General features: G+C 49.1%; 2 protein-coding genes across 6 annotated transcripts in view; both read right to left on the bottom strand.

Moving 5' to 3' along the window:
• The window catches only part of BBOF1 (basal body orientation factor 1), a 1057902-nt gene that overhangs the window by 234971 nt on the left and 798043 nt on the right, over positions 1-24888 (bottom strand). The gene's annotated exons all lie outside the window — the stretch shown is intronic.
• On the bottom strand, positions 428-21323 carry DLST (dihydrolipoamide S-succinyltransferase). Of its 4 annotated transcripts, none has more exons than XM_005301593.5 (15): positions 21017-21288; positions 14527-14560; positions 12970-13018; positions 11737-11792; positions 11233-11307; positions 10753-10808; positions 9679-9790; positions 8860-9015; positions 8453-8538; positions 7514-7611; positions 5393-5523; positions 4666-4739; positions 3837-3920; positions 2684-2851; positions 428-2042 (listed from the first exon to the last, which is right to left on the bottom strand). In XM_005301593.5, the coding sequence occupies exons 1-15, from the start codon at positions 21083-21085 to the stop codon at positions 1908-1910; spliced, it is 1383 nt and encodes a 460-aa protein (XP_005301650.2). In that variant the 5' UTR covers positions 21086-21288; the 3' UTR covers positions 428-1907. The 4 variants fall into 4 exon arrangements, with proteins under 4 accessions (XP_005301650.2, XP_065449445.1, XP_065449446.1 ...); XM_065593373.1 differs by having other exon boundaries at positions 11601-11792; positions 21017-21164; XM_065593374.1 differs by lacking the exon at positions 12970-13018 and having other exon boundaries at positions 11601-11792; positions 21017-21156.

Raw genomic sequence — 24888 nt, 5'->3', positions numbered from 1 at the left:
TGCCACAGAGTAGGAAGGGTATAATCTCTCTTTGTTACATCAGACCCCTGCATTTGCAACCTAAAATGACACTGCAACCATAATGCCCTGCAAGTTCCTATCCAGTTGGAGTTTGACTAAACAGGAGTCTTGGACACCTAACAGACAATCATGGAACCAAACTACCACCTGTGTTTCTCATTCCCATAGCAGAGACAACAGGCACAGCTCTGAACCCACCACAGCTGCAAAGATAGTCAAGCTAACACCCATAGCATGATGAGAAACAAGAGTTGATGCTGCTACAGACAGGAAAATAGAGCTGCAAACCTGACCCGGTGATCGGAGAAGCCCCCCTACATGACAAGTGAAGGAACCAGCTGAGGAGGCCACTCCAGGCTATATACCCCTCCCCAACAGCTATCTAAGCCCTCAGACAAAAACAGGCTTGCAGAGTTAATAAATTTATTCCCTTGACAAAAAAAGGCCATGAGAGGGACCTGGTGCAGAGAATGCAGTCAGAAAAATCTTGCCTCAACTTCCATCATCACGCTGGTGGCAAATGCCCTGGTGCAGGGCCCAGCACGAGATTTCCCTCTGTGGGGACTCCCCTTCCCATGGTGCTTCCAGCTAGTTTCTTGCACCAAGTCAGGGACACACATTCAAAACCCAGTGCCAGCACGTACACACTGCTGCTCCCCTTTCCCACCCCGCTACACCCCACCATTAGATCATTTCCCTGGTTTATGTCTTTAAAACCCATTGCGTTAAATACTTTAATTACAAAATTGTGTAGAGGGTGAGAATAACAGACCCGGCAGGGACTCCAAGTGCCCCTCGCTCACTGCTTCATGTGCACGCTATGTACTAAGGATATGCCCCCACACACCAGCAGTCTGGGGCTAGGATGCAGAGGCCCTTTGCCCAGCTGTCTCACAGCAGGGGGCAGGCCAGGCCATTGCAGACAGAAAACTGATGGTTTCACCCATCAACACTGGGCTGTAATTCAAAGGCAGCTGCGGGGGGGTGGGGGTGGGTGGGTTGTTTCTTATACTAACTGCTGGCAGGTAATGGCCTAAGCCCAGGGGTGGCCCCTAGGGCCCAGCAGGGAATGGAGCTGCATCCCCTGGTGGAGGTTGCTGACCCTGCCCTGCCAGACATCAGACATTCACGCCATGTAGACCAGGCCAGAGAAAATGAACCAAACCTCAACACAGAAGAGGGTGGGAGGGGCTATTTCTGCCTTCCTGTCTGGGAAGGGAGGGAAACAGGTGCCTGAATTCTAATGGCTGCACCTCAGCTGCTAGTTTGAAGAGCAGGAGACAGCAGGGGAGGCAGACAGCCTTTCCAGTGTCCAAGCCTCTGAGATCACCAGAACAGGGGGGGAGTGCAGGGGTGCCATCAAACACTGCTACAAAGTCACCCCGGGAATCCCAGGCTGGCTTTGTGGGGTGGATGAGAATGGGGTGTTTTCAAGTGGCAGAGACACACAAGAGCCTTTCCCTCCCTTCCAGGGCTGGAAGTAGACTTGAACTGGCACAGGAGCCGCTGGGGAAGGCCACCCTAGCGCAGTAGCAGGCAGCTTCTGCTGGAGGTGAGGCGCGCTCAGCTGTCTGGGGAAGGAGGGGAAGGCGAGAAAGAGGCTACATAGGTGGTTCATGGGGAGCCTAGGCCATTTGGTAGTTTGCCCAGTGGATAACAGCCCAAGGGAGAAACTGAACCATCTCTCTCTCTCGAGAGAGAGAGAGAGAGAGAGAGAGCAGGAAAGGAGGTAGGAGCTAACCCCAGGGTTCCCTCCAAGACCCCTCCTGACACAGGGGAGGGGAGGAGACTGGAATGAACTCCTGCTGGTTCCTGAATGCCCTATATTGCCCCTGCTGGTGCTGCGTCCCTGCCCTGGTTGGGTTGTATGGGATTGAGACTGTGCTCTAGAGGCCCAGCAGCATCACGCGGGGATCCTCCACCACGGCCTTGATCTTGCGCAGGAAAGTCACTGCCTCTCTGCCATCAATCAGCCGGTGATCGTACGTCAGCGCCACATACATCATGGGCCGCACCTCGACCTGAGGAGGAGGAGAAATGGAGCACGTGAGCTCAGCCCTGCCTCTCCTGTACTGGCTTCCATCCCACTTGAGAAAGACCTAGCTGTTCCTGCCCTGCGTGATAAGGAGGGGGTGTAAAAAGATCACCTGCTCAGCAAGGTATATGCTTCTCCAGGAGAGAAGAGACAACAGCAGGCTGACAGGGCTCAGCTCCGCACCTTCCTTCTGTCATGCACTAACTAAGCACAAGCTCTGGGTGGGGTTGTGCGAGGTACCAGGGAATGCCGTTCAGGAGGGGAGCTGATGTCTAGCATGGAGACTGAAGGCACCCTCTCCCAACAGCATTAAGGGGATCCAGGAAATCCCTTTGCCAGCCACTGCATTCTTCATTGCTACCCACTGCACCAGCGTGGAGGGGTGAGGGCCTGTCTGGTCCCCAACACCACAGACTGTCACCATCACCAACATTAGAACCCTTTACAGGACCCACTGTGTCCTTCCGAGTAAGTAACTTTGCAACAGGAAAGCCTTCTAGGAGGGCTTCCTCCACTCCATCTGGTGCAGCTACAACCAGGGTCCCCTCTGCTGCTGAACCCCTCACCTCTGCCCATTTAACTACACTGAATACAGCCCTTTGGAGCCTTCCAGGAAGCTCAACCTACTTTGCCTCCAACGGCAACAGGCCTGTCAAAGATGCCATGCATGCCCAGTATGGCAGACTGGGGAGGGTTGATGATGGGCGTCCCAAAGAGGGACCCAAAGACCCCTCCATTGCTGATTGTGAAGGTGCCCCCATCCATGTCCTCAATGGCCAGCTCATTCTTTCGGGCCTGAAACAAGAACAACAGGATCTTAGAAAGCAGTTCAGACTGAAGCACCCAGGACACCAAAGAGGAGCAAAGCTCCTCACTCACTACATTCGTTGGGTGTGGCCTCTTCTGAAAACTCCTCACAAGCAACAGGTGATGGAAAGAACTTCACTTGCCAATTTAGATTTGCTAGTGTAGATGTTTAGATGTGGTTACTTTAAAATATGGGCTCTGTCCCTTTAATGTTAGGGTTTAGTGAGATGCTGACACCACCTCAGCCAACAGTCACACGGGGTGGAGAGGAGGGGAGAATGCAGACTTAGAGGCAGTGACAAGTTCATAAGTCAGTGGTGGTACGCTACTGTACAGAGGAGGCACTGAGCTGTACTGGAACTTTCGATATGGTTCCATGGTTTGAACAGCTCCATGTCTCAGCTGAATCAGAGCCATGGCGCGACTGACAGACCACAAGGGACTGACAGTCACTAAAGTTAGGAGCGGGTTATTATTGTTTTCCTCTAGTAGGAGCACTTACAAGGTTTATCCCTTACTTTCACTGAGTTCCACCATTTGATTTGTGATAGGATTCTCTTGCCTTGATTTCCAATAAACCTGTCAGCTGGGGAATTACCTGCCTCCGAAGAGGTAAACAAGCCTTGGTCTTAAGGAGAGGTAATGGGAGCAGGGGGGCAGCAGGAGCCCAAGCCTGCTTGGGAGTCTCAGTTAAAAGGGAAAGACTTAGAGGGATCTGTCCCACAAGAGGAGGTCACAGGTAGGGCTGGCAGCTAGTACAATGCACAGAAGATGCCTAAAGACAAGCAGCAAGTTAGAGGGACCAAAGGTAAACCCTCACACAGCGTGAACCCACTTGCGCATGGCCAGCAGTCCCTGCCAGAAACCAATGCTGCTTCTGCCACGGATTGAGCTGGCTGCTCGTTCCTTTCCTTCTGCACCCCTCTCAGAAAGCCATGGCCAGCACCCCCCCTACAGTCCCATCTCCTGTTACCTTCTCCCCTAGCTCGTTGATGGTTCGCTCAATGTCAGCGAAGTTCATAGTTTCTACATTCCTGATGACAGGGACCACGAGACCCTGCGAGGGAGCAAAGAGCCCAGTCAGAGTCAAATGTAGCAGCAAACAGGTGCATGGGGAATCTGGTCTCAGGCAAAGGAAGTTACCACTGGAGTACACTCAACCACCTGCCCTTCTGAACAGGAGAGATGGGAGCATGAAGAGCAGAGCACATCATTTACTCCCCTTCCCCTCACAAATCCAGAACTTCAATGTTAGGCAACATTCTGCCTCCCAAACTAGAAACAGCAGATCCACCATCCGACCTGGGGAGCGACTCCTTTCCTCCCTCCTTGAATGCATGCAGCACCCCTGCTCAGGGCCAACTAGGTCTGAAGTGGCAGTGTCCACCTGGGTGTTGTCCAGGGTTTACAGAGACAGCGGTTCAGTACAGCAGGGGAGGCAGCTATCTGCACTGCTCTGTGGGTTGAAGGTTGGTCTCTAAACATAAAGCCAGGACACACCACTTCCCCCACTCCCTGGTGTGCCCACATCAGTGAGGCCAAGACGGGGGGGGGAGGGGGGACTCACCAACTTGGACTTTCCCAATAACCCATAAGAGCTGTGGTGGCCGTGTCCCTTGCCAGCTAGGCCAATGGCCAGCAGCTCTCTCGCTGCAGGACCAGACAGTGTTGGGCATTGGAGTTTCACGTGAGTAGCTTTTGCCACCCTAGAGTGCCATGGCTCAGTTTGCTCAGCTAATTGTATTCCCCCCTTCAGAACCTGGGCTGACGTCTGGGCCAGGTAAAGAGCCCGCAGGGCATACCCTGGGAGTTGCCACCGCAACACTGATATCCACATAGTCCCTGTACACCATCTCTTTGGTTGTGTCATCAATCACTAGGAGAGAGAGGAAAACAGACAGTTACACAGAGAAAGCCCAAGAGCCAGGGCTCTGCAGTCATGAAGGGCCAGAAGTAGTCACTGACCACCAACAACTTGCTCAGCTCTAACTTCTATGCTTTTAAATGTAGTGCCAGGGGAGGGTTAAGCCCCAATGCCTCTTTGGGGAAGCATCAGCACAGAGGTAAAGATGGCTGGAGAGATGGGCGACTGGCTAGGATTAGCTCACTCCCCTGGGACACCCATACCTCCCCCATGTGTTCCTCTCCCTTCATAGGTACAACTGATCCCCCAGGAGACACCTCTTAAGGGCCTGCCCTCCCCAGACAATAGCCATTCCAGTGAAATATAGTAGGATATGTCCTCTACTGATGAGCAGCCCAGGGTTGGGATGCACCTTAATATACACGGCACCCACCCTGTCAGAGTCTTGAAAGCTCCTGCTGGGGTCACTATGAAGGGCCCTTCCCAGCATGCTGGCTCCTACCTGCATAAGGGAAATCAGCTAGGCTAATTACAGCCCAGAGGTAGTCACAGCCTCTCCCTCTTCCCCACCTTTCACATGTGGATCTCTGGAGCCTTTAGCTCTCTATAGGCTTAGCCACATGCTTCAGGAAGCCCCTTGTCTCCACACAAGCTGGCACACTCACCTGCATTCACAATGGGCTGCTCCTGCAAGGCAAAGGCTGCAGCTTTCACAAAGGCTGACATAAAGCCCAGTTTCAGGTTGTGCTTCTTCTGGAAGGAGTCTCTGTGCCGGGCTCTCATCTCCTGGATGTTACTGCAAAAACCAACAGACAACCATTACCACCAGGAATGGAGGGGTGAAGGGGAAAAGAGATTACTCACTTCTTCCATAACTGACAGATTTCCTGCGTCAACAAACCTGCAACAACAAATGTTCTATCCCAAAGCTGCTGAAAAATTCTGCCCCAAGTAACAGACTGGGCAACTTTTAGCTTGTTTCAAGATTGCTGTCAGAGAAGCTGCTTTAGGAATCCCTCCAGAGCCACAAATCCAACAAACCCAGACAAATCTGCTGCAGTTCCAAGGATGCACTGCCTGGCAGGAATGTGCTGTGCCCCAGATCTGTCAGAGCTCCAGGGCTGGTGTTACAGAGAGCCGAATCTCTGGCGTCACAACCACTATCCAGTGTCTGGTGCTTTGGGCAGTGGGTACAGGTGAACTGTGTGCTCATTCTCCAGCGGCTGCCCTGCAATCGCTGTGGGGATGGGAGGTGAGACAGCACGGAGTGCCAAGGGGGAAGGGACAGAGAAGACTCAGCAGTGAAGCAGGCAAAAGGAGCGTCAGTGCTGGTTTCTGGGGCCCTAGCCACATGTTGCTGCTCCAAGACCTGGCCCTCTTGCTTGGTGCTGACAGGCTGTATGCACGTGATATTTTGATCCCCACAGCGAGAGGCCTTCCCAAAATGCCACAGAGATGGCCTGAGCACCGAGCAGTGTCTGCTCTGCCCATCCTGGAAATACCTAGTCCCCTCACTCCCATTGACTGGAATAGAGACCAGTTACACACACTGCACTGAGCAGCATAGCCTGAGCTCTGCCCATGCTGGGCTAAGACCTACTTTGGAATTGTACCCCCTGCCCTGCCCCCTCCACAGACCATGCCTCTTTGAAGAGGCAGTTTTAGCAGGAGGTGGGTCGGGGCTCAATGGGATTAGAATGTTTGTTTTCCTGCACCTAACCTTGTTTAGGGCTAGGATTACTGCCCAAAGTCATTAGCGCCTCCCAAGACACAAGGGCTGCAGAAGCGAGGAGGAGGTTTGCTGAGAAACCGGCTCATTATGGCTTCCTCCTTTCAGACGCTGAGCCCCAGTGGGGAGCAGGAGGCCTCAGTGTAGGCCCTTGCGAGTCGGCAGCAGGGCATACAGCTAGAAGGGCAATCAATCCAAACCAGATTACTGGCTGCAACAAGAGCCCGAGGCTAGCGTAAAGCGACACCTCGATTAGCCTCGGAGAGGAGATAAAGCTGCAGCACTTCCCCTCCAATCAAGACTATTTTGCCAACCTTATCGTTCTGAGCCCCAAATATTTACATGTTTTGTCTTAAGAAGCAGAGTAGGATTTCACAGGACAATTCAATTTGGGCACAATTTCCCTTAATGCACTGAAATCTAAGCTGCCCACCCTCCAAACCCATTAGTGTGATCGGCCCACAAGCACTCGGTGCGAGTCAAGAGAACCCCACCGATCGAAAGAGATAGGAAAGGGATGCTGACCATCTTGGAAAGCTGCTTTACAAGAGTGCCAGGTCTGCTCACTGTGCAGGGCACAGCTGGGGGGATGCCCACATCTGTAAGGTGAGCTACTTGGACCTTACCTGTCCTGAAGCAACTCACATTCCAGTCTCCCCAGCAGTCACCTTAAGGGTTAAGAGGAAGCAGGAGACGGTCTTCATATCGCCAGTAGCCAGAACACAGGCTGCTCCAGCTTTTTCAGCTCAGCTCTATCCAGTCCTCAACCAAGAGCTTCACAGAAGAGAAGCCAGGTTGCTCCTGTTACTTCTGAGAAGCAGAGACCCCATGGAGTCCCAAGGACCTTGAGTGAACTACAGACCTCATCCTGGGACATCAGGATGGCCTGGAGGAAGCTGCCCAGAGGAGTGCAATGAGAAACCTGACCACAGGAGCCCCAAAGTAACACTGCCCCAGCCTGCCCAAAAAGCGTGACCAGCGACACTTGCTGCTGGTTTGGGTGCAATGAGGGAGAGGCCCCACCTTGCTAGGGCAGAGGGGAGAGCATGGTCCTCACCTCATATCAATCTCATTGAAGGTGGTCAGCATGGCACACGTATTTTGAGCCTCTTTCAGGCGCTGAGCAATGCGCTGACGCATCCTGTTCATTTTCACCTGAAATTGAAGAGACAGTGAGCAAGAGCAGCCATGGGGTTAATAGAAAGGGGAGATGGGCAGAGGAAAACCACAGGGCCCTCAGTCTTCCCTCCTGATGATTAGCAACCTGTGCCTTGGGGTGAGCTGTTTACTTGATCACTCTGGGCAGGGTGCGGTAGACCCATTACCAGCAGTGCAGTGGGCCCAGAGAGCTGCCACAAGCTCACTAAAGAGGCTTCCCAGCTCAGGAAATGGTTTGATTGAAAAACAGAACTGAATCATGACAAAGGCAGAATGTGGCCCAGATCTGCACCCCCCTGAAGCTCTGCTGAAGGGAAAGTTCCCAGGGCAGAGCTGGTGGGTGGGCTAGCGTGAGAACAGCAGCCTGCAGAGAAAGCCACAGACCAGTGTTCCCGAGACGTTATTGTGTGAGCAGCTCTGCCACATTCCCTTGAGGTTTCACACCTACGGCCCTGGCGGCAGCAGCATTGCCTGATCTCTGCTGAGGACACTCGGGCAGCACAAAACCAGTCATTACCTAGTAGCGACACATCATAGCTTGAGACTCCCTTTTCCTAACTAGAAGCCCTTGCCCCCAAGGTAGTTGAGAGAAGGCCCTTCCTTAAACCTCACCCTCAAAACTGCCTAGCCGCTACGGAGCACCTGGGCCAGAGCATTTACCCAGCCACTACAGCCCCTAATTGATCTGTGTGTGAACACTCTCCTCCCAACGCACCTGGGCATGATCATACCCAGACAGTTTAGACAGGCTTCTCAAGGTTTACTCCAGAGAAAGGTCCTCGCCTCTGTTACCCTGCAATGAAGGCACTTTGAGAAGCCCTGGTCCCCTGAACCTTACCCTATGTTCTGATCTGGCACCTTTGCTGGCTCCTGGCTCCACACCAGGAGCTGCCACTGGAGCTGCAGTCGGCTTCACCGCAGACACTGAGAGCAGAGAATACATATGTCAAGATGGGATCTTAAAACAGGGTTAGCCAGGCCCCTGCCAATAACAGCTTGATTATAGGCCCCTCCAAGCCCCGTGTTCAATCAACAGGATATGTAAGGAGTGAACCATGGCTTGTGATTATGGGGAGAGCAGGCTCCAGGCTGACTGGAGATCTCAGGCCTGGAGCTTACAGGGCAGCAAAGCAGAGAAGCTTCCATCTCAAACTTCAAGATTGCTTTGCTGCCCTTAACTTTATTTCCTCTCCCACTGAAAGGCAGGGTTTGCAAAAAGAGGACTGAACAAGGCTGCAGCCTCACCAGGTTTGGTATCGATGGGCTGTGTTGACACAGGGGGCACTGGAGGCATCGTAGTGGGGATTGGCTCTGCAGGGGGAGCAACGGCAGCAGCCACAGGCTCAGGTGCAGGGGCTGCTGCAGGAGGGGCCACTGTGGGTTTGGCCTTGGCGGGAGCAGCTGAAAGACAAATGAATAATAATTGTAAGTGCAGCTGCAGTCTGGAACGTGAGACAGCCATGTCCAGGCTCTCACCCGCCCTCACAGGCCTGCGTCTGGCCAGTTATCAACATTCACCTTTCCGGATTCTCGGAGTGCATTTCAGTGTTATAAAAACCTAGAAGATGCTCCTTTCAGCTCAGGAACAACTAAGTGGATCCCAGGCTGAAGCTGAGGCCTCAAATATTTATGGTACAGTAATGCTCAGAGGTTCCTTGTACCACAGGGCAGAGAGTTCCACAAGCTAATTATGTTTTCATCCTATTTAAATTTGCTTCTTTTAACCTAACTGAGTGTTCTTAGTTTTGTATTAAAAGACAGGGGAGACAGTAACTACTTATGCGTCTGCAGGAGACTGATCCTTACCGTATAAATGTATTCTCTCTCCATTTATTCTCCTTTCCACCTAGAGTCTACTAATCTCCAGCTTATGCACATACAACACAGGACCCTGTTGCCCTTCTCCATTTCCACTCTCTCCCACTGGAGAACCCAGGAGGGGACATCACTTCAGAGAATGACCATGATATTATCCTATCTCCTTCACAATGCAACTTGCACCTCAAAGTGTCACTGCACATTCTCACACTCTACCCCTGGACTAAATACATGTTCCTGACTTACCTCCACTTTTCCTGAGTTTGAACAGAGGGGTCCCTCCTTCCACTTTCCCCCCATCAGGTACTAGAAGGGCTTCAATCACGCCAGCTGCCGGGGATGGAACCTGCACTGATGTCTGCAAAAAGAAGAGGAGTGAAATCCCCCCGACCATTGAAAGTGAACAGATATCCAAGTAAATATATGGAGATATACCTGTCTCCTAGAACTGGAAGGGACCCTGAAAGATCATCGAGTCCAGCCCCCTGCCTTCACCAGCAGGACCAAGTACTGATTTTGCCCCAGATCCCTAAGTGGCCCCCTCAAGGACTGAACTCACAACCCTGGGTTTAGCAGGCCAATGCTCAAACCAATGAGCTATCCCTCCCCCCAGTAGGAGACCCTCGCCTCTAGCAGGGGGCATGAAGGGAGATGTCCTGTGCCCCAGATTTCAAACCACCAGGGGAACCAGAGCTTCGCATTGCCCCTTTTGCACAGGTACCATCTCACCTTTAAAAAAAAAAAAAAAAAACTGCTGCGATTTTGAGCCTTTAAAAGAAGCCAGCAGCATAACAGCCTGATCCACCTGCCTCATTAGAGAGGGTACAGCATGAAATGGGGAGGAAGTACAGCAAACTGCCTGCCTGGCAATGACACAGGAAACAGCTCCCATGGATTCAGGGGCAAGCAAGACTTTAAAATAAAATAGTTTGAGGAAAATTCTTTTAAAAATTATTCTGGGTAATTTAAGAGCCCAAGTGACACACTTAAACTAGCCATTTTTCTAAGATCTGAACTTACCCTACACAGTCTCTGATTTCTCCTGTATTTAAATAGAAGCAGATTTCCTGAGTCCTGCTATGTAGACTGGAGTCCCTGATGGGAAGTATCAGTAAAGTGACAGCCCCCAGCACCATCAAATGACCAGAGAGAAGAGAAACTAGCAAGGATTTCACTAATTTAAGACACAGTCAGCATTTATACTAAAGAACTGAAGGTTTTAAACTGTGAAAGGAACAGGGGCACAGGCAGGGCCTGCAGTCTTGTGGAACACAGACCCGGGAAAGGGAGCAGAAGGGGACCAGTACATAACACTCCTACCTTGTCTGTTTCAATCTCACACACCACTTCGTCCTCTGCCACTGTGTCTCCAACAGCTGAACAACATAAGAACCACTGTGAGCAGGAAGCTGTGCTCTGGCCTCCCCTTCCAACCCACAGCACAGTCTCCCAGTAATCCAGAATTTTCACACTAGACTTGCACGACCTCTTTTGTGTGAAGCTGAAGAGATCTACTGCACATTCAGGGTCTTCCTGATCCTAGTTCAGGTATCTCTCCAGTCTCATCCTTCTACACCATGGACAGAATGGTCCTTAGACAGGCAGTGATAGTGCCAAGAGGTCTTTGCCCCAATGGAAAGTGTAGTTATCACACTGCTGCCTCATCCTTCCCAGGCTGAAAGGTGTTAAGAAGCAGCACTTCAGCCAACCAGCTACAAACTGTGCCCAGGGCTGCCCCATGGAAGCATGGAAAAAATGCAACAGCAATGCAAAGTCAATGGGGAGGGGGCAACTTCTTACCTTTCTCCCACCTGACATCTCCCTCTGTGACTGATTCTGCAAATGCCGGTGTGTTAATTGTAATCACGTCATTCCCTGTGGGGGGGGGGAGAGAGAGAGAGAGAGAGCCTGGCACACATATTCAGAGCTCAGTGCACACACTCAAACACCTCTCCATTTTGGCCACTGGGAATTGCCTGGAAAGGGGCAGCCCAGTGATTGTCAGATGAAGTGAGGAAGATGAGCAACACCACACTTTTTGACAGCAAATCACACAGAAAAGAGCTTCTCCCATGGACAAGAATTCACATAGTACCGGAAACACCCAACACAAGAAAGCCACACACTACAATAGGGCCGAAAGCACAAACCCAACCCCCACCACTCACCCATGGAGGATAGAGTGAAGCAGGCATAGACCAAGAGTGGAAAGGTGGACTCAGTTGTGGCTCAGGGCCACGTGCACTCCAGTCAGAGGGGAGCAGACCAATTAGCCCCACTGGTTCCTGGTTCTTAGCTACTTACTGCACACTGCTGTGATTCTGAAGTAACGGACGGAGAAGACACTGGAGGTGTTTATCCTGGAGAAACAGAGAGAGAGATGAACACTGAATGAAAAAGCCTATGGTGTGGTCAGCCCAGGCCTCCCAAGAACAGCTGAGTGAGGTGCAGAGTTTACACTGGCTTGCTCCAATTGATCCAAAGGCCACTCAGCTGCCCTGACGATGCATACACAGTTGCTCCAAGGGGCATTTACTTATTGGTTTATGCTGTAGTAACCCTGCTAGGCACCCAAAGGAAACTCAGCAGCCTGCTACCTTTGGGGAGCCAAGAAGTTCAGGGACAACAGGCATGTACAGAATTTGATTCCAAGCATGTACCCCAGTAATGGCTGTGTTAAAAAAGTCAGTAGACAGAAGTCTTGGGGCTTCAGAACCTGCCAAAGAGCTGACCCAAAGTCCAATCCCATACCCTTGGCTAGTGCAATAGTGATTTGTTTGTCTCTAATTTAGGAGCATCAGCACTACAAGGGGTGCTTCAAGACTGACACTATCACAGAAAGCCAGTCAGACACTTCTGACACCCCCCTTCAAGGGAAGCCAGGCATCCCAAGTGCTCTAAAGAGATGCCGCAGAAGTATCATTCTCAGCAAGAGCTAATACATTTGGGAAGCAAGAGCAAACATGCTCTAGCACTACCACAATTCTTGTAAAGCAGGCCACACAAATTCAGCACACATGGCCCAGTGGGTAATGCTGTGGGCTCCCAGGGGAGGGAGGCATGCCGTGTCTGGGAGAAGTACCATGACCACCCCAGCAGTGCAGGCCTTGCCCTGGCATCACTTGCTCCAGAACCATCCCACTTCTCCTCAAGGAGAATCTGTCTCGCTGTGCTTCCAGTAGGTCCCTGCTGGGAGGCCACCACTAAATATCACAGTGATAGGCAAAGTATTAGTGAGAACATGAACAACAGGTGGATACATGAATCATCCTCTCCCCCTCACCATTGATCTCTTCATTCTTGTCGTCCCTTCCACGTCCCAATATTCAGATCCAACCAGCACATATTTAGGTAACATTCTCTATTCCTGGCCCATAAAGCCAGAGCGCACGAATTTCCTGAGACTAGCTCTGAGCCCCTAGGATGTGCAGAGGGGTTGATGACAATTAGAGCAGACACACCACCAGATACCAGGGCTAGAGCAGCCCCTCCCCTTGACATGCTGCAGCAGGCCTTAGCTTTTCCATGGATACTTACACAAGCTTGCTGCTGTTGGTGTAAGCCAGCCCCTGGCTCCGAGATACACCTGCAAGGTAGAAACCACTTCAACTGAAAACCTCATTATCCTACAGGCACCTACCCAGCCATACACCCACCACAAAGGGGAGGGTTTATAAGGTTAGAACCAACGCAAAGAGACCCTTCCAAGCATGCTCAGTGGAATCTATTCAGATGTTAACAGAACCTAAAGGCCCCATGCCATTGCTGCCCATCCTGATTGAATGTGGGGCTGCAGCTGGGACAGGGTGCAGTTGGAGGCTGTACAGAGGCCCCTCTACATCAGCTGCCCCACTCAGAGCCTGTCAGCGCTTAACAGCAGCTTTGTTATTATTTAGATTTCTAGCAAAAGAAAAAACACTCCTGCTCTGGGATCTAAGCGCCGTTGGATCATTTTTAAAGGGCAGGATATAAACCAGCAGATGTGCCAGAGCCACAGAATTTAGAAATGGCCAACTAGAGAGAGAGAAACCAAACCAAATACCCCCTGGCAAAGACCTTCCCTGGGCACTGCTAAAACTTCATACACGTTGGTATTAGAAACAGGCGGCTTCAAACAAGGATAGGACAAGAGCCCCTTGATCCCCAAGAGGCACCCACAGGAAAGCCTGTGGCCCTGTGAGAAGCATAGACAGGGAGAATCTCCCATAAAGAAAATTCCTTTCTGAAAAAGCACTGGAGAGGAAGGTTGTTCCCTCCTGAATAATTTCTCAGCATTTCTTAAACCCTGTAGGCTCCACCATGTTCATATGCTCTCTGGTTTCAGGATGGAGACTAAGCAACCTTTATCATATACTTCTAATCCTGACCTTTGCCTCTCCTGAGATACCGGGTAATTAAGATTCTAGCCTGATCTCAGATTAAGGAGGCTTGGCATAGCAATCTGAGAACATACTGATTTCCTCAGAGCTATGCAAGTGCAGAAGGAAGAGATCATTTCACTGGAAAATGATTCTGAGGAGGTACGTTGCAACTCTGACATTCTGTTTCCTGCTAAAATACATAGTCCCTTTAAAGATCAAAAGCTTGGGGTTTACGACTGTAGACGCTGAGCAGTTTTAACTGTTGGTCAAAGCAGAACTGGAAAAATGGAAGGGTGGACATGGACTATGTAGTCCAGAGCAAGAGCACTTTGGGATCCAGTTCAGGCCTTCAGGAAGAGCTCTGAGGGACTCATTCACACTAGAGTCTGAAAAAAAATGTACTGTAAACTCTAAAATCAAGCACCATTATCTCCAATGAGCTTATTTAGGAGTTACACTCAATCTCTCTGTTGCCTTTGGGAATCTTCAATTTAGCTGAATGGACTGATTATCATTTATACTAACTCAGACACCTGTAGAAGCACAACTTGTTTTGCTTCTGATTTAATTTGTAACCAACTGTTTGGCTTTATGATGATTTTTGAGGATATATTTGACTCTGATAGCTCCAGTTTATTTCTATCAGCAGCTCTGGTTAGTTTCGCTTCCCTTTGTCTATGCAGTTATGAAATGAAATAAAATACAAGTTGTTAATCCCAAGTGTAAGACTCACCGGACAGAGAGCGTCTCCCCAGATTACAGTTCCCCTGTCAGAGAGAAGAGGGACACTATCAGACTTGCAAACAACAGGAAGAAGCAGCTCCCGAGGTTACTATGTTTTTCCCAGGATTCTGGGCTATAACCTGAACCAATAGGTGGGAGACAGGTCATATGTCCCACTATGTGAGCATGTTACTGCATTGCAGCACACTCTAGTCTATAAGAATCTTTCAAATACTCTGACACCTTTTTCCATAGAAAAGGGTCTGGGAAGCAAGACATTAAACAGATTCCTTGCCTTCCACCTGCATCTCCTGCAGTTGTGTCCTTGAAAAGGGATGCCCACAGGCAGTGAATAAGGAACAGGTTCCGGAAAGCCCCAGGCACCTCAGATTTGCCATTGCACATGAAGGCAACTTGTAGCGAAGTTAGAATTGCAGCTCCAAACTGTTGGCTCCCACAGCCTCAACAGCTCCAACTGGTGTCCTTTTTTAAAATTTTTAGTTAAGTGACCTTTGGGTGAAATCCTGGCCCCACTGAAGTCAAAGGCAAAACTCCCAATGACTTCACTGGTGCCAGGATCTCCCACTTTGTAACCTTCCATTTAATCCCCAGGAACTCATCAAAAATGTTCCTAACTCAGATCAACCTTATTTTAAAAACAAAAACAAATTTCAAGGTGCAGTCATACAAGATCCCTGCCCTATTAAGTACTGTAACTCATATTCAGATAGCACCTTCCAAGCTGGAGCACACCAGAACTCCTACAAACTATACACAAGGATTACTTCAACCACTACTGAAATGGAGCCAGTTCTGGGGTGGGACACGACAAAGCATCACTTCTCATTAGTCAAGGCAGGAAATGAAAGAATCCTATTTCAGTTAAATCTCAACTTCTGAGGGAGAGGAGAGTTTGCAGATGAAATCTGCCTTCAACCTCAGCAAGACACATGATATCAGCTATAACTGGGCACTGACTCCTGGGCGTTATGTCTCACATAGACGTATTTCTGAAAATTTTTACAGATCCGATAACACAAACTGCCAGGATTGATGAGATGTTACAGATGCACCAGAGTCCACAGGAATTGACACTTTGTAGAAGATGGAATATAAATGGAACATTTTATACTGTGAAAAACTGGCAGAATGTAATACAAGGAAACTCAGTCTGAAATTTTGGTGACTGGAGCTCTGCGGCTTTCACAGTTTAGTCACGAGTACTCCCTTATGGATTTACAATCTCATGTTACACGGCTCCCTAAACATTTATATAAATATTGAATATACTGAGCAAAGTGATCTCCCTTCTGTCCCTGATGCCTCTCTTGGGGTACTTCGTGGCAGGGATAATCCTAGCATCCCCAAAAGCATTTTTGTAGAGGAACAGGTCGTGTTGTCCCAGATTCTGTAGGAACACCAGACTCCTATGTGTGCCTGCAGAGACCCTGCGCTGTTAGGATCCAGCTCACTACAAGCATAGACTTTGGGAAACTCATGCTATAATGGGTGGTTGTGGAAAACAAAATCCACAGATGGTACTTTCCATGGGAGCGGAGTCTTTGTGTGTTCTAAGAGCTGCTGTTATGCCCAGGGAAATTCTAAAATGCTCTAGTGTAGCTGGACCACCCTACCCTAAAGAACTGAAGTCTTCTGTAAGAGAAGAGGCAGAGGGACTTATAGTGAAGGGGAGAACATCAGAACAGCCATTCTGGGTCAGACCACTGGACCATCTAGCCCAGTATCCTGTCTTCTGACAGTGGCCAATGCCAGGTGCTTCAGAGGGCATGAACAGAACAGGCAATCCTCAAATGATCCATCCCATCATTCAGTCCCAGCTTCTGGAAGTCAGATGCTAGGGACACCAGAGCATGGGGCTGCATCCCTGACCATCTTGGCTAATAGCCACTGATGGACCTATCCTCCATAAACTTATCTAATTCTTTTTTCATCCCCATTATAGTTTTGGCCTTCACAACATCCTCTGGCAACAAGTTCTACAGGTTGACCATGCATTGTGTAAAGACAGAGGAGACAGGTGAGAAGACATTCTAATTCAAGATGTTGAGGGTCTGTATACACTGCATTGTGTTCCTTAGGGCTTTCTTGCTTCTACCCCTCAAGGGTGGTGTTCCAGAACACCTAGCCTATAGAGGGTGTTTGGCAGGGGAGTCATTGACAGGCAATATCCCATTTCCAGAATAAATCTGCTGGAACCGCATCTACTCTCAGGGACACTTGGCATTAATGTCTGACCGAACAACTAATGCTGGCACACCCTTCACAGGAAAGTAGGGGCCTGAACAGGAAGCAAGAGCTTTAGGTCTAGCAAGCTGACCTTAGCACAATGGATCTCTTAAGAGAACCAGCCTTAACATGGAAGAGTGAACAACTAACAAAAATTTGACTAATACCTCCCCAGACCAAGCTATCAATTTATTTAATCTTTCCCTAACTCCACATAACTTCTCAGGACCATTCAACATGATGGAATCAATCTGACACTAGAGGCCCATCTCCTGCATCCTACCCTTTATGGAACTGCCATCCATCACAGCACATTTGAACCCCCACTCTATGGAATACATAAACCCCAAGATGGCTGTGGGCATGCTGTGTCTCTGCAAATTCCCTCTACAGTCTCCTTATTTCTATCCTGGAAACAAGAGCCAGTTCAGATAAGAGCACTGAGAGAACAGAACCACACCAGGCAAAGCCAGTTTCATGGCCCCAAGTGGAACTTGCATTAAACTGAATCTAAGGGCTTGACAGCTTTGGAAGTGGCATGACAGGGAGATCATAGAAGAGAGGGACCAGCGAAGCAGCAATCAGCCCTGTGGAAAAGGCTGCAGCCCACACATAGGAACTGGTGGAAAAGCTGCTTACAGCAGAAATGATTGCTGCACTAACAGGCAGGGCCAGCACAACCCATTGCTGCAAACAAGAGATGCATCCAGGTCTTCCACTTTACTCACTGGTTTCAATAGTCAGTAATTACACATACACCTCTACCCCGATATAACGCGACCCAATATAACACGAATTGGATATAACGCGGTAAAGCAGTGCTCCGGGGGGGGGCGGGGCTGCACACTCGGGGGGATCAAAGCAAGTTCGATATAACGCGGTTTCACCTATAACGCGGTAAGATTTTTTGGCTCCTGAGGACAGCGTTATATCGGGGTAGAGGTGTAGCATTAGTTAGGTAGAGAAAAAGATGGATGCTGAGATGAGATGCCAACAGTAATGCTGAGCAGATGGAAGATATTGTTACCAAACTGGCAGCTTGACCTGTTCTCTAACTCGCCACCCATGCAATTGCCAACCTCTCCACTAACTTATTTATGGCCTTTTTCTGGATGAATCCAAAGGTCTCATTCACCTTGAATTCTGCTGCCTTCAGTGCTGTAGACTACACCATCTTTCTTAAGACCCTCTCCTCTGTGGGCTTCTGGGGCCCTACCTGCTCAACCACTCCATAAGTGGTGGTTCTCTTCACTGTTGTGCCCAAGTGGCAGTGGTCAATGCCCTTCTCTTCTTCCTCTCTCTCACCACTTGTATGTTCCCATGATTCCTATGCTGGCAACTCATCTCTCTTTTCTCCAACCCCATAGTGTTGCTTGTCTCTTCAAGTTCTCTTTCCACACATCCTTTCTTCCTCATGTCAAAACCCAAACCTCTCTTCCTTCCCCCTTCCTCTATTCCTGCTGACCACTCCCCTATCCTCCAGTCACTCAAGCCCACAGCCCTGAGGCTTCTGTCTTCCTCTCCTCCCATTAGACTTCCATCAAATCCTGGTGCATCTCCCTCCGCATTTTCAAAATCTGCTTCTTCCTCCTTACTCCCAATGTCAAAACTCTTTGTCTATGTCCCTATTCTCTCTTGCCTGGATGATCACCACCTCCCTGATCTCCCTGGCTTTCTTCCCTCTCCACTATATTCAACACACTGAACATAAGCACATAAGACTGGCCATACTGGATCAAACCAAAGGTCCATCCAGCCCAGTATCCTGTCTACCGACAGTGGCCAATGCCAGCTGCCCCAGAGGGAGTGAATCTAACAGGTAATGATCAAGTGATCTCTCTCCTGCCATCCAGCTCCACCCTCTGACAAACAGAGGCTAGGGACACCATTCCTTACCCATCCTGGCTAATAGCCATTAATGGACTTAACCTCCATGAATTTATCTTGTTCTCTTTTAAACCCCGTTATAGTACTAGCCTTCACAACCTCCTCAGGCAAGGAGTTCCACAGGTTGACTGTGCGCTGTGTGAAGAAAAACTTCCTTTTATTTGTTTTAAACCTGCTGCCCATTAATTTCATTTGGTGGCCCCTAATTCTTATATTATGGGAACAAGTAAATAACTTTTCCTTATTCACTTTCTCCACACTACTCATGATTTAATATACCTCTATCACATCCCTCCTTAGTTTCCTCTTTTCCTAGCTGAAAAGTCTTAGCCTCTTTAATCTCTCCTCATATGGGACCCGTTCCAAACCCCTAATCATTTTAGTTGCCCTTTTCTGAACTTTTTCTAATGCCAGTATATCTTTTTTGAGATGAGACCACATCTGTACGCAGTATTCAAGATGTGTGCATACCATGGATTTATATAAGGACAATAAGATATTCTCCGCCTTATTCTCTATCCCTTTTTTAATGATTCCTAACATCCTGTTTGCTTTTTTGACTGCCGCTGAACACTGCATGGACGTCTTCAGAGAACTATCCACGATGACTTCAAGATCTCTTTCCTGATTAGTTGTAGCTAAATTAGCCCCCATCAGATTGTATGTATAGTTGGGGTTATTTTTTCCCCATGTGAATTACTTTACATTTATCCACATTAAATTTCATTTGCCATTTTGTTGCTCAATCACTTACTTTTGTGAGATCTTTTTGAAGTTCTTCACAGTCTGCTTTGGTCTTAACTATCTTGAGCAGTTTAGTATCATCTGCAATCTTTGCCACCTCACTGTTTACCCCTTTCTCCAGATCATTTATGAATAAGTTGAATAGGACTGGTTCTAGGACTGACCCTTGGGGAACACCACTAGTTACCCCTCTCCATTCTGAAAATTTACCATTTATTCCTACCCTTTGTTCCCTGACTTTTAACCAGTTCTCAATCCACGAAAGGATCTTCCCTCTTATCCCATGACAACTTAATTTAAGTAAGAGCTTTTGGTGAGGGACCTTGTCAAAGGCTTTCTGGAAATCTAAGTACACTATGTCCACTGGATCCCCCTTGTCCACGTTTGTTGACCCCTTCAAAGAACTCTAATAGATTAGTAAAACAGGATTTCCCTTTACAGGGAATAATTACAAAATTATGTTCCTTGCCCAATGCCCTGATAACCTCCCACCCCAAACACATCCCCCATTTACTGACTTCCTGGCTCATTCTACATCAAGTACAAACGCTTTGTCCTTGCTACCATCTCTCTTCCCTAGCTACTCACCCATTACTGGGGTATCCAACTGCCACTCCTTGTCTTCTGCCACACTTCCACTTATATTTTGCCAACTTCTCCTACCTTAACAAATCTTCCCACAACACTGCTTTTGGAGCAGAGATCAGTCCTTGTGTGCCTGTAAAGTTTTATGATCACCCAAGGTGCTGTAGAAATTACTAGCATCTCTAGAGTAACAATACCAAGACAAGACACAGAAACCGGATAGAGAGGTGATACAAGAAGGGGAGATACCTGTGTACTAAAGGGAATATGTATTAGGAGAGCAGGATATGAGTGGGTATAAAAAAATCCTGGTATCAGAAAGCTACAAAAATGTTCAGTTGCATGGGCTGTGCCTTTCTATTTATTTAATAGAGGATGACCTGACAGCAGCACTGCCCCTGTGAACAAGAGACTGTCCCTGTAACTCCATCTCAGAAGGCTCCTCCAGCACTCACAGCTTGTAACGGCTGCCTGCTCCCGATATGAGCCACACCGATGGTGTCAGCCTACCCTGCATTTGCCCTCTCAACTCCCTGTCAGGTTGGGGTTGACGTGGCCCTGCTAGCCCAAACGGTGCAGCCTGTGGCTATGCTCAGGACCAACTCCACCAGCCCCACCCTGATGGGCCTGCACTCAGATACCCCTGGCCATTCAGGAGTCCTTTAGATTGGCAGGCCCCGGGGTTGGGGCTTCCCCCAGCTACCACTCCCCACGCCAGGCCGGTCCACCGACAGACCCCACGAGAGATTCGCCCCCTCCTTGTCCGCAGTGACCCTGGCAGGAGCCCCAGCAGGGGAGGGGTTGCGGGTCACGTTCCCCTGAGGCTGGCGGGGCGCACGGCAGGAAGCTCGCGGGGGTCCCACGGGGAGCGGCCGATGGGGGCGGGCCGGGGTGGCGGCGGGGGAGCGGGCACAGGGGTTTCTTCAGGAGGTGGCCCAGCACGGGGGCGTGACACCGCGTCCCGGTGCCCTTGGCGCTGCTGCTGCCCGTCCGTCCGTCCCTCCCTCTTCCTCCCTGGGCGCCCCCCCGGGCGGTACCTGCCGGAGGGCGCAGAGCGAGCGGCCGAGCGCCCTGCTCAGACCGCGGGACCGGGACAATAGCAGCATCGCGGCGACAGCGGCAACGGACAGGAGGAGCCGGAGGGCGGACACCGGAACCAGGCCCGGCGCAGGCCGGAAGCGGGCCGGGGCGGACCAACCGCGGGTGCAGCTGAAGGGGGGGGCACTAGGGGATCGTACCAACCACGGAGCCGGAGGGGAGAGAAACTGAATTACCCTAAGTGGGGAGCACGACTGAACCACGGGGGGGCTAAGCTGGTGGGAGCAAAAGGGTTTGGAGGGAGGCGTGAACCACACCGAGGGGACATGTGGGGGGTGGGGGCTGAACCACCTCGAGGCGATGTGGGGAGCGTGGGGACTGAACCACCCCGAGGAGACATGAGGGGTGTGGGGACTGAACCACCCTGAGGGGTCCCCTGAGGTGGTGCTGGACCGTCCTGTTATTGGTTGCATGGCAGTGATGGGCAGAGCCGTGCTCAGGCCAGGATCCCTGGTGCTGGGTGCTGCACAGACAAGGTCCCTGCTCCAAAGAACACAGGAAGCGGAGTGACACCTGTAGGGTGTGTGGGGGATGCCGAATGGATAATGTGCCCGACCCTCCCCCACCCCAGTCATCCCTATCCAGCCGAGTTCTCACAAGGCTGGTGTCAGTAGTGGGATGGGAGGGTTTGATAGAGGGGAGTGCAGGGTCCTGATGGATCAGTTCAGCGAGGGTGGCCTGTATGTAATGAGCCAGTTGTGTGAGAAGCTGACAGACGAGCGGACAAGGCTGGCATGGTTGGCGGAGCAGAGGGGGCTGGGGTCATAATCAGAGTCAAGGGGGAGATGAATAGGGGAAGGGCAGAGAAGCCTTTCAAATGAGGACAAGACATTGGAACCTGATGAGGTGACACTGGGGAAGCCCTTACAGGGATGCAGAGATGGGAATGCTGTGGTCAGTGACCGGCCAGGAAGATGATCTTAGCCGTTGTTATTTCAATGGACCAGAGGGTGCAATATGGCTGCCAGGGAGGAGGAAGAGTTATAGTTAGGAAGATGGGAGATAAGGGGGTAATGGAACTGAACAAAGTAAGGGTAAAACTCATCTGTTCAGGAGACAGAGTTCCCAGGGGCCAATCCAAGAATATAGAACAAACTCCCACAACAATTGAGACCCATCACAAACCTCACACCTTCCATTCCAACTTCAATGAGCACTTCTGCAACCTTCTTTTTGCTAATATAAACACATAGTGCAGTGTACCTCTCTTACATTATTATATACACAGAAATACCCTGCCCCCGTATCCTCACGCACAATTACTCCCTGGAGAGAAAGAAAGAAAGAACCACACTTGACAGATGCTAGTCATTCTGCTCACTGTACTTCTGAAAGGTGCTCAGATGCTATAGGGATGAGGGTGATATAAGAACCTGAATAGGGTCTGGACGAGAATTTTAGTTATGGAAGAAGAGGCAAATATTTATGATTTATAACCACAGACACTTTTCTTTCATTAGGAGGATCCCAAAGGCCTATTATCTGCAATTTACAAATGGGGAAACTGAGACTCAGAGAAGTGAAGTGACTTTCCTAACATCACAGAGAGTCAGTGACTGAGCAAGGAATGGATCTCAAGAGCCTTGACTCTTAGTCCATTATTTCTGACTAACACACCACATGCTCTCTTTTAGCTAGGAACAGGACCCAAGACTTCTGATTGCCAGATCCTCTGCTCTAGCCACTAATCAGACATCAGAGGTTCTCAAACTGTGTTCTTGCTTGTGGGCCACAAAAAGCAGGCTGATTAAAATTGCTATAATCCTCTTTGTTTTCACCTGCTAAAATCACACTAGAGACAACTAGAATAAATTACTTTCTGGACATTACATTTGAGATAAACAATTGCTGTAGTTGCCACAGGCATGTTACCTGGTTAGAAATGGGAAGGGAGGTCATCTGCACAATTGCAAATGGGAAGAAAGGTACATGAAAAAGTCTCCCTCTTAACATGTGGTGAATGCTATTGCAAGGTTTGAGAACCCCTGCACGAAATCATGCAATAGTAAGTGATCATGTAATAAAATACTGTATTGTAATGAGGCACCTGCTCCAAAGTGTATAGTAAAGATTGCTTGTACATCTATAATTTAGGCATTTCCTATATTTTGAGCATCTAACTATGTAACCTTAATACTCTCCATAGAATTTTGCAAGGAATTTCCTAGGGATTTTTAAAAGGAAAAAGATGAGAAAAAAATCAATAGGAGACACTGTCCAAGGCTCTGAAACTATACTGGCTTGTATAAAAAAAAAAAAAAAAAAAAAAGGAAACAGAGCCCATAAAGCTCCATACCTAGAATTTTTTCAGTTATTCTTCACTGGAATGCTGCTGTCCTTGAGCAAGACCACCAGAAAACAGCTGCCCTTAACAAAAGATTCCTGCCTACCAGGAAAAAATATGCATGCTAGGCTTTTATTAAACAGCTCTCTAATTTAAGTATCTGGGGGTGTGACGAAATGGGACTGTTCTTAATGTTTCCTCTGAATACTGTGTGGGTGCCTCAGTTTCCCCTATGCATTTCTTTAAGTCTCCACTGTGCATAAATGGCCGACAATCTGTCTCCTAGCAACAAATGGCCAGGGCCCTTCCCCCCTTGCAAAGGGATAGCTAAAGGTGAACAAAGAGATCAGGTGACCTCCTGGCCCAGGAAAGAGACAAAGGCCAGAAAGGAGGGGCTGGAGGGGGTTTTCAGTTTGGAGTTGGCTGGGGACGGGAAGTGAGGGCAGATGGGGTTGTCTGGCTCGCTGGGCCCCAGAATGGACCCGACTGAGGGATCCCGTTTCCTGTACCTACAAACTCTGTTTTAGACCATGTGCCTGTCATCTAATAAACCTCTGTTTTACTGGCTTGCTGAGAGTCACGTCTGACTGCAAAGTTGGGTGTGTGTGCAGGACCCTCTGGCTTCCCCAGGACCCTGCCTGGGCAGACTTGCTGTGGGAAGTGCACGGAGGGGCAGAGGATGCTGAATGCTCCAAGGTCAGACCCAGGAGGTGAAGCCGTGTGAGCTTCTTGCCCTGAAGACAGTTTGCTCCGGGGGAGAGGCGGCTTCCCAAAGTCCTGACTGGCTTTGTGGGGAGCAGTTCCAGAGCTTCGCCCGGGGACTCCGTGACAGGGGGGAAATTAGAAAAATAAGTTTTAGTAAGAGTAATAGATTAATTCATCTGAGCAGATGGATTCATTGAGTCTGGTTCCAGGGAAAATCCATCCTCACCAGAGCCCTCCAGCAAGATAGCTAGTTACAAACATGACATCATCTGAACAAGCTTTCACTAGTCAATTATGCTCCCCCATGAATGAGAGGTGAAAGATTCTTTAGTCACTCTTTGGTGTCCATTCCTAAAGCCAGGTAGATTATTTCTCACAGTATATTTACATCCAGTTCTAAAGGCAGGAGGACACTTATTTACCAGCTACTGTGAACTACTTGTTCAAGTTACTAGAAGAACAGGAGTACTTATGGCACCTTAGAGTTACTGTTAGCAAAGTGCTTTGAAGATGTAAAATACTATGCACCATTGTTCTTTACTCAGGCTGTCAAGTGATTAAAAATTTAATCGTGATTAATTGTGGAATTAAAAAAATTAATCTCAATCGCACTGTTAAACAATAATAAAATACCCATTTATTTAAATATTGTGGATGTTTTCTACATTTTCAAATATATTGATTTCAATTCCAACACAGAATACAAATTGCACAGTGCTCACTTTATATTTATTTTTGATTACAAATATTTGTATTGTAAAAACAAAATAGTATTTTTCAATTCACCTAATACAAGTACTGTAGTGCAATCTCTTTATCATG

The sequence above is a fragment of the Chrysemys picta genome, chromosome 4 (assembly GCF_011386835.1).
Source record: "Chrysemys picta bellii isolate R12L10 chromosome 4, ASM1138683v2, whole genome shotgun sequence".
Taxonomy (NCBI): Eukaryota; Metazoa; Chordata; order Testudines; family Emydidae; genus Chrysemys; species Chrysemys picta.
This window is presented reverse-complemented; position numbering and strand designations above follow the sequence as displayed.

What these genes read in the sequence shown, in the direction of transcription:
- DLST (XM_005301593.5), bottom strand. Translation starts at nt 21,085, where the DNA reads ATGCTGCTATTGTCCCGGTCCCGCGGTCTGAGCAGGGCGCTCGGCCGC. An exon ending in CAAACTCAGGAAAAGTGGAG is followed by an intron (nt 9,016 to 9,678) that starts GTAAGTCAGGAA and finishes TTTGTCTTTCAG; the next exon opens with CTGCTCCCGCCAAGGCCAAA. An exon ending in GCAGCCCATTGTGAATGCAG is followed by an intron (nt 4,740 to 5,392) that starts GTGAGTGTGCCA and finishes TCTCTCTCCTAG; the next exon opens with TGATTGATGACACAACCAAA.